At 35.3% G+C, this 10,327-nt stretch overlaps 1 protein-coding gene across 1 annotated transcript; it reads right to left on the bottom strand.

Annotated features, from left to right (window-relative positions):
• Positions 1-277: 277 nt before the first annotated feature.
• LOC113275299 (protein FAR1-RELATED SEQUENCE 5-like) lies at positions 278-1,543 on the bottom strand. Its single transcript, XM_026524784.1, has 3 exons — positions 809-1,543; positions 579-698; positions 278-295 (listed from the first exon to the last, which is right to left on the bottom strand). The coding sequence occupies exons 1-3, from the start codon at positions 1,541-1,543 to the stop codon at positions 278-280; spliced, it is 873 nt and encodes a 290-aa protein (XP_026380569.1).
• Positions 1,544-10,327: the final 8,784 nt, after the last annotated feature.

Raw genomic sequence — 10,327 nt, 5'->3', positions numbered from 1 at the left:
AAGTGAGTGTTAAAATCGTCCCCTCTTTCTATCTCTTCCGACTTAAAACGCATTGTCTATAATACTTGTCCGCGGAACTTGTTATATATATTGCGAGTGTATATCTTAGCACCGTGATTCAGTATCAAATTTCTTTCGTCAATAATCCGGTCAGTATGCTCTGATATAAGATCTTCATCATCTTCTTTATCAAAAATTTCTTTCACTACTTGGTCATAGCGAACCGCAAATTCCCTGAGATTGGTTTTTGACAAGACAAACGATTTGAAAAAGGAATTTACGCCTTCACTGCGACCTGTTGTATTCATACATGCATAAAATGTATTTCTATGGTATACAGGTACCCATGATTCTCGTATGTCATATAAATCCGTTAGCCATTCATTATCACTTAAACCAAACTCCATGATCATCTTTTTCCACCTTTCCTCAAACTCTTGTACTTTATAAGTATGATGAATACATGTTTTCATATCGTCCTTGAACTTGGACTTCTTGAAATAAATGTGTGATAGTTTTTATGGGAATTTTTTCTTTATGTGCCAAAGGCATAAACGGTGGCGAGTGTTTGGAAAAACCTTTTTTATAGCTCCAGCCATTGCAGAATCTTGATCAGTTATGATGGTTAAAGGATGTTGTTCTCCCATAGCCTCAAGCCAGATACTAAACAACCATAAAAATGTAGGTTCAGTCTCATCCTGCAAAAGTGCACACCCAAAATGGATAGTTTGATAATAGTGACCCCCGTAAATGGTGCGAACGGCATCTCATATTTATTTGTTCGATATGTAGTGTCGAAAAAAAATACCTCCCCGAATTGTTCATATGACAAACGTGATCTCGCATCTACCCAAAAGAAGTTAACAGCTCTACCATGTTCATCAACTTGGACTCTATAAAAGAATTGAGGATTCTCACCTTGTTTCTTGTGTAAATAATCAATTACAGACTGGGCGTCTCCAAGTTCCAAATTTTTATGCCTAACATTCCGTAAATGATTCCAACAATCTCTTTTGTTAAACCCAATATTTTGACCCTCAAGGATTGCAGGAATTTTTCCGACTTCAAGGTTTTGTATATTGAACTTTTCTGCAAGATCCTTTACTCCTCCTGGCATGCATTTATTGGATCGCATCCGCATTCTTTTTCGTGGTGACACAAACTTGTGATTGTGTTCATCTGAAAATGCCATCACCACCCACATATTATTTTCTTCGTTAAGAAGGATTTGCATCTTTGATGTGCAGCCACACTGTATAGTGTTGCAACTTCTACTTTTTTTGTCCACCCCTTCTATATTGCTAACTTTTACTTTGTTTCCCTCCCTCGAGCATACCATGTAAGCTGCTGTCACTTCTTCCACACCTCTACGAGTTCTATTTGTTGATCTAACTTGCACGGTAAAACCATTGTGCCGTCCATATTCAGTATAATATTCTCTGGCTTCTTCGTAACTATTAAATTGCATCCCTTCATGTGGTGTTTCGAGACTATTGTTATTCTTATTTGGAGTCAAAGTATCATGATCTACTAACTCATCCATCACTCCTGAAATGGAGAAAAGAAAGTGTTAGCACACAACAAATATTTTATACGTTTCAAGAAACCTAAAATGAAATATAACTAAAATTTCTAATAAAAACTACGGATTTGTATTTTGGAACATCAAGTGAACTGATACGATGAATGCTAGTATCGACTAATAATGATCGCCAACAATGATAAGTGGAGAATAGTATTCAGAGGTAAAGTGAACTGATACGATGAATGCTAGTATCGACTAATAATGATCGCCAACAATGATAAGTGGAGAATAGTATTCAGAGGTAATGCGCATGAGATCGTCCTAGTATCACATAACATATCAATAAACAACAATAGTTCTAGTAAAAAAACACTTTACCTCGGTTCATATAAAAAGTGAATTATATATCATGATTAAATGCCATCATACCTTATTTCTTGGAGAAGCTATCGTTTGCACATGATCAGAATATTAAGTATGAACAAGAAAGGAAAAACAAGCTTAGAAGACAATGGAGCTGCAAAAAAAATCTTAGAAAGATTTTGTTTTGAGGAGAAAATATAGGCTAGATCTTTTTTTTTTCCTTTTCTGTTTTGAGATTTTATTTGGCTCGGCTAATTAAGCCGAATAGAAGGAGCAAAAAAGTAGTTACATTACCACGTCATCAAAAATATGTACTCGTGGATTGTCTTCATCTAATGGTCCAGCAGTTTTGTGAAAGAGGTTTGTCAAACCCTTTTGTTGTAGGATCCCGATCCAAATCTCAAAATGTAGTTCCATAATTGGTAGCGCTATTGGGAAAGGCAAAATATAAAATTTCTAAAAGGTTCCCCATCAGCTTGTATATCAACCGCAGTAGTTTTGCTATTTCACATATTTTCACTGGGCTGTTAGAATATTAATCTTCGGTTGGTTTCGAAATTCCAATATGCATGTTCCCGACTGCGTTCATACTAATTTTGTAAAGACTCGTATGAGTATGTGAACGGACAAACAAAGTCATTGATTTAGACTTTTAGTAACAAAGAATACCGCATCATTTTCGATGAATGAAAATGTCGTAAACCATTTTCATGTCTAGTTAGTTATTTTCTATAGCCATTATTTGAGGAACAATAATTATCCACTTACTTAGTAACATAAGAAATTTGATAGTTGAGAACTACATTTTATGAAAAATTAGGGAAACGTTGTTAGATTAGGTGTACAATCCAAAGAAGGAAAAAAGTGATCAAATATCAACCATTGAAATGTACTTGGGATAGATAACTGATATGTTGGAGGGAACTAACCAAAATATGATAAAGGTATATTGACAATGGAAGCAGCAAATGAGAATTCACTACAAAATAGAAGGCCTCTTGGGACGGCCAAAAAATGTCCCAAGAGGACAAAAAACCGTCCCAAGAAGTATTAGGGACGGTTTATGTACCGTCCCCTGTTCCACCGTCACTAATAATATTTGGCCATGTTTTTTTTTTTTGGGACGGACATATTTTAGCCTTGATTTAAATATTTTATGAATATTAGGGACGGTCAGGCCATCACCGTCCCACATATACTTTTTTAGGGACGGTTTTTTCAAAACAGCCGTCCCTAAAAACTACTTGTTTTGTAGTGATTGTGGAAAGAATAGTAGTCAATCTTTTAAGTTTCATTTATTTTTACATTACATAGACAACAGTTTTCGTTCATTATATAAACATTAACAAGCTTTACATGAAAACGAGAAAAATAGTCAGTCATGTACAGAAGATTCGTGGTATATGAAAATCATATAAGTGAAAGTTGGTTCAGAAATGGAGATTGTTTAAAAATTTTCAAGCCAATGCTTGGCTTTTTGACGGAAAACAAGAAGCTGCTACTTGCCTTTTCATGTTCACAAAAAAAATAAAAAAACCGAACCAGTGATATCATTTTACTAGTATAATAAATCTTATTTCAGCTCAAAATTACAAAGTTTACGATGCCGCTTCTTAAACTTGAGAGGAAAAAAGAGAGGCAACAAATCTTATGCCACACCTGCTTTCTCCTCGTGAGAAGAAACATGAACATTGGCTTCGCAAAAAGAATGATCGAGTTGACACAAATAGCAGTTTTCCAAAATTAATGTACATCAGCTCTATTATTGCTCATGGGAATAGCAGGATTGAGAGTTACAAAAATAATCGGCTCACTAAGAAAGACTTTGGTTATGAATCTTAAGATCAACAAGTGCAAACACAGTTTAGGGGGTTTGACAAAATGCTTGATCCCATCCTTTATGATGCACATATTTTGGGGTTAACCTTGCCTGACAAAGTCATACTTCCTTGGTCCCTTTGTCCCACTATTAGTTGACCTATTTATTTTTAGATTTTCTTCCATAATAGATGACCTATATCACTAAATAAGATGATATATCTAAAATTATCCTTTTAATTGATTATTGTTGGTGTAAGAAATATGCATAATTTGATAGGCATGTTTGTATTCGTTACGTAGGTGTTTTAAAATGGTTTCAATGGTATAAAGTTTGCGAACATCTGTGGTGTAGTTTGAGATATAAATCATTTCAAACTTTCACTAGTTATTATCCATAAGGGTATAATTATAAAAAAAAATATATATAAAAAATAGGGATATTTTGACTTTGGGTCACAACAAAGTGACCAGAGTTACGTTTGGGTCACCCAAAATTTTTAATTGAAGTTTGGGTCATGGACCGTCGTTGACCGTCCTGACAGTTAGGAAAATTTGTTAAACACTGAAATAAAACTAGTGACAAAATCCCTAGGTGAACAAACTAGTGATAAGAAAAAATCGGTCATATTATTTCTATCAAATAAAAAACATTTCAAATAAAACTTGGACAAAAACCCCAAGTCAAATAATAATGAGTAAATTTAGTTTTTGTTACTTTAAAAAAAAAAATCCAAACATGCCCTTTTGACCTTTTCTTCTTCTTCTTCTTCTTCTCTGATTTCTTTTTTCTTCTTTCTTCCTACTCCTTATCCCACCACCATCATCACCAGCAGCAACAATGGATCTCCACGAACACCAACAACAATTTTATTCTCCCCCGACACACCACTTCCCTGTAATTCCCTGTAAATTTAGTTTGTCCATTGAGAAACGGTTGTTGTTATTAAAGCCGAGAGATCTAAATCGAGAAATTCTTTTCTCAAGACGGAGATGAAGAAGCAGAAAAGAACGGCGCTGATTCAAGAGATGAAGAATTCGGGAGACGTTTTCTCTCAATCATTAGTTCATTCATTTCCCTAAAACTGAGAAAAGAAGAAGCAGCAGATGTCGCTGTTTTATCACCTGAAATTGAGAGTAAATCTCGTTGCTGTTGATCGAGAAATAGATCGAGAATTGGGAGATGGGAAAAGGGTAAGATAGAGATGATGAATTTGAAACAGATTTAAGATGGGTTGAATCTGAGATTGCAAGAAATTGGATCTGCATCTCGTCTGGGGTTGATTCAGAAATTGAAACTCAGAGTTGAGTTGGATTGATGTGAAGATGTGTTGTTGCTGGTGAAATTGAGGTTCTGATGATGGAAATTGGTTAGGGTTTGGTTTCTGCTGCTCCTGTAGATATCTGAGATTAATGGAGAAAAAGATGGGGATTGGAGGAATTTATGGTTGAGAAAAGGCTTACAAGGAAGAAGTAGAAGAACTGAAGTTGTAGCTGGTGGTGATGATGAAGTTGCAGAACCAGTTGCTGCTACCACGACGAATTTGATATGAAATCGAGGTCTTGCTGTGATGAATTTATGAACAGTTTTTTCCTGAAATCGAAGTATGGAAGAGGATGATGATTGAATTGAAGTGGGGGTTTCTATAACTGAAGAATTATGTGATGTATGTGAACTGATGGTGCTATGGGTTAGGCTCTTGGATAGAGTTTGTCATAGAGAAGATTGAGTTGATGGAGGATTTAGAGATGGTTTTGGTGCAATGGAGTTGGAGAATGGCAGAAGCTTGAATATGAGATGTTGCAATGAGTAAGATGTGGATGTTGTGCAATGAGTTTGTGGTTGCTGTGTGATTATTTACAGGTTTTTGAGGCATCAAAGAGATGCAGGTGGAAGTGGCCTGAGTTTGAAATGCAATTGGTGTTGTATATGAATGAATTGCAGGTTACCTGAGCAGCTGCAGGTGGTATATGCAAATGGGGTTGTGCAGGCGACTGAAATGGTGTTGGTATGTGTTGCAGACAAGGAAATGGAATAGAAGATGGCAGTGTTGGTTTGATGGACAAAGGCTGTGACTGAAGAAAGAAATAAATTGAATTGATAGCCTGGTGGTTGAAAGAATAGAATGAGGTTGTTGATACAATGATGTTGGCTTGAATGAATGATTGAGAAGATTCACAAATAGATGAATGCTAGGAAAAGCAGGAAAGTAGAGTGGAGTTGTGGATTATAGGGTTAGAATTGGAAGTGCAGGTTAAGATGCAAAGAATATGGCCTGGTGGATAGTGCAACTGGAGTTGAAGCAATTGAAGGTGGATAGTGCAGCTGGGTTTTGCCTGAAAGTAGAGCTGTTTTTATGTAGAGCTGAGTTACAAGAGATGATGTTGTAAACTAGAGAAGAAATGAAGCTTAAATAAAGTGCAGCTACTGATGAATTCTGATGAAACCAATTATGGTTTCATCGTATTTATGATGAAACCAATTATGGTTTCATCGTATTTATGATGAAACCATAATTGGTTTCATCGTATTTATGATGACACCAAAATTGGTTTCATCTAATTTTTGGTCAGTGGTGGTGGTGGTCGTCGACGGGTGTTGGCGATGTTGCTGGTTTTAGTCGGTGGTGGTCGGCGGTGGTCGACAATGGTGGTGCTGGCAGTTGATAATATGTGTTGTAGCTTAGAGCATGGATCTGTGTTGTTGTGATGTTGTTGTATCCAAGACAACTGCAACATAAGATCCTTGTTGAATTTTTCTTGTAGTTGAATTCTGATGAAACCAAAATCAGTTTCATCGGATTTATGGTCAGTAGTGGTGGTGGTGGGTGGAGGTGGTGGTCGGTGGCGGCGGTGGTGGTCGGTGGCGGTGGTGGTCGGCGGCGTCGGCGGTGGTGATCAGTGGCGGCTGTGAGACAGCGTCGGCGGCGGTCGGTGGCGGTGGCGGTGGTGAAAGGTGGCGTTTGTCGGAGGTGGTGGCGGTGGTCGGTGGCGGTGGTAGAAGGTGGCGTTGCTTGTTGGTGGTGACAATATAATAAGGTTTAAAGTAGGGTTGATTTTTGTTTTTGTTGGGGTGATTTAAACTAAAAGGGTAATATAAACAAATTATATTAAATGGGGTTTTTGTGAAGAAATTCTTTTGTTGGAGTTTTTGTGTATGGATATGACATCTTTGGGGTTATAACTCGCGGCCCGTTAAAATAAAAATTATTTCATTAACGGTCAAGACGGTCCATGACCCAAACTCTAATTAAAATTTTTGGGGTGACCCAAACGCAATTCTTATCACTTTGTTGTGACCCAAAGTCAAAATATCCCAAAAAAATATTCTTTTCCTTTCATTGCCTTAAGAATTGTGCAAATTTGAACTATATCATCTAATAGTGGGACAGAGGGCGTATTAGATATGTTATTTTTGTTAGTTTTAAATCTATATGCATGATTCTTGTAGTGTTCATATTAATTTTGTTAAGACTCGTATGAGTATGTGACTGGCCAAACGAGAGATTGGTTGAGTAACAAAGGAAACCAATTCATTTTCAATGAACCAGAAATGTTGAAAACCATTTTCATGTCAAGATAGTTACTTTTTAAAGCCAATTTTAGTTTCTAAATATTTGCTAGCCTAGTGAGGTATAAAATGTTATGAAACACCAGTAAATGAAATGTTTTTTTGTGATCGAAGAACTGAAATGTTGGAGAAAACTAGTCTAACTATGATATGATGCTATATTACTTAAGCCAATACATTTCTTCATAGTATCAATTAAACAAGTAATAAGTGAAAAGGGGAGATATAGACTATTTGGTACTATAGATATGTGTGGTAGATATATGTTGCTTGCATTGTAAAATCCTTCCACACGGTTTAGTTTAAAGAATTGGATTAGATTACAATATCTACACTACAAAAATAGTGAAGGTTGATAATGAAGCAATAACGTCCGTGCAGTTGGTCTTTTAGAAAAGCATTTGGGGTGATGAAGATTGATCCTTTTTTTACTGTTTGCTTAATCTAATCTCCTGAGATTTACCGGGTTGGTCCCTTCAAGAGTAGGTGGCACAATATATATAAGATAATTGTAGATCTGAAATTACTGTGATTATTGTAGAGAGAAATTTTTATTACAGTGTAAGTGTTGTTGGAATAAAAACATCTAGAACTTGTGCTTTGTGTATTTCATGTCGTAATATGCGATGGTATCAGTAGTTATGGTTCTACCTACAAGCATTATATGCTCCTTTAATGCACTAAAATTCATAACGGAGAAAACTGCTTTATTCTCAGCCTTATTAATAGTTGTTCATATGGTTTCATCGAAAGCTCAAAGAGAATAACGCAAGAAAATCCTATTTTTCGTTGCTTTTCAACATTGTTCTAGGTAAATGGATAAGACTTGCAGGCCCTAAAATGAAAATGTTCGATCCAGTGCCTACTCGGAAGCTATGAATTTTTTTCCCGACCGGCGGGATAAACGCCCCTGACAACAACAAAGAAGATAAAATCGGAATTTTCAAACCGGATAATCAAAGAAAACTCATAAGGGTCAATTAAGCGGTGAAGATGTTCACAACACAAATAACGAAACCGTCAAACAACTCCCTCTGATTGTCTGAGAGGTGTCACACCTAATTCCTAATTCATTTTCTATGAACAAAAATTTCACAAACCATTTTCATGTTTGCGTTAATTCATTTTCTATGAACGAAAATTTCACAAACCATTTTCATGTTGGAGTTATTGTTTTTTTAACGAGTTTTCAGTTCAAATAAGTGCTTGCAGAGGGAAATTATAAAAGTCCATTTACTTTGTGAAACATGTTCTGATTAAGATATTTGATATTTGAGAACTGCACTTTATGAAAATAATAGGAAAATTTTAGAAACTGAAATGTTGGAGGAAACTGGTTATAATATGAAAAGTGTGTACCGCGAGTTGTGGCAACAATTTAAAAATAACAAAACTGTGAAAATAGCGAACGAATACATTAAAGAAAAACAAGAAGGAAACCGTCGAAAATGGAAATGATGCCGATAAAAAGTGCACAAAAGCTATTAAAAAACCCAGTTATGTGAAAGTGGGACTTGTCCACGTGGAGGAAAACAGGGAAATAATCACTTAGATATTAAGGATGTGTGGAGTGTGGACGATATGTGGTGCTTCTACTGCAAAAATGATCCATATCTACCTTCAAATTTAGTTTAATAAATATGAAAAGCTCTAAAAAGGTTTCCTAAAAATTGCTTAATCTTTCATCAGTTCCGATATCAGCCAATACCTGAATTTTTGATAGAGAGCAAGGACCTACTTGCCAGTTTATGTTTACCAAAACTAAAAATAAAAATAAAAACCGTAATATCACTCTTTACTAAAGTTTATTTCAACACAAAATTAAGGATATGCTTCCTAAACTTCAGAAACATAAACATTGGCTTCAGAAGAAGAATACTTATTGACGATAGTAAAATTCGTGAAAGATAAAACTTTATGGCTTCTTCACGCAACAATACAAAGAAGGATCACATTTGGAAAAACACCTTCCTGATACTTGGACTTATGTCACTAGGAGTTGCTCATGGGGAACATTGCATGGAATTGAGAGTTACAGAAAATAATATGTTCTTTAAGAAAGGAACGCTTTCGTTGATATTAACAAATGGAAGCACACAATTATAAATATGGTATTGTTATCTTGTCCATAAACACACAATACAAAGGGGTTCGACAATGATATTTTATGATGCGCTAAAACCTATAAAACATTAATAACTATTCAATATTGGTAAGACACTTGGTTTTATATGTGTATATAGGAGTTTAAGGTGAAAGATTTCACATTGTCATTTTTCCGGGCGAAATGATATATGCATGCTACTTTTATTACTTTTTTTTCGAATCGGTATTCTACTTTTATTAGGTAAGAATGGTAATTAAGTAAGGAAGAATTTGGTTAAGATTATTTAACAAATGCATGGCGGTAAGGAAGAATTGGGTTAAGAATTTTTTTCTGATCATATGTAAGATTACAAATTCTTATACTAAGCTGTTTATGTAATATCATGGCAGGCGCACCACAGTTAATAATTCTAAGTTTCTATGCCCAAATTAAAATCTACAAAAACATCAATAGCTAGGAGTCTAGGACACTTGGTAATGATACTTTTATATTTGCAAGGGTAAAGGTTTTACGTTGGTGTTTTGCTGGACGAAATCACATAAATAATATGCTATTTTTGTTGGTTTCAATATGCATGACCCCTGTTGAGTTCATAGTGATTTTGTTAGGACTCCGTACAAATATGTGATTCGTTAGCAATCATAGACATTGTTTCAATTACAACGAAATCCTTTATATATTCAGTGAATGATGAAAATATCATAAACCATTTTCACATCCCGATAACTATCTTTTGGAGTTATTTATTTGTCTACATATTTGCTTACCAAGGGTAATTATAAAAATCCATCTCCTTTGTGAAACACAAACTCTGGTTAAGAATTTTGATGTTTGAGAACCATATTTATTAAAAGAATAGAAAATATAAGTAAATGGTGCCAGATTGGGTGCTTAATACTAAAAGAGAAATGTGGTGCAAACCGAAGTGTTGGGGGAAACTAAT

Source organism: Papaver somniferum, chromosome 1 (assembly GCF_003573695.1).
Source record: "Papaver somniferum cultivar HN1 chromosome 1, ASM357369v1, whole genome shotgun sequence".
NCBI classification, from domain to species: domain Eukaryota; kingdom Viridiplantae; phylum Streptophyta; class Magnoliopsida; order Ranunculales; family Papaveraceae; genus Papaver; species Papaver somniferum.
This window is presented reverse-complemented; position numbering and strand designations above follow the sequence as displayed.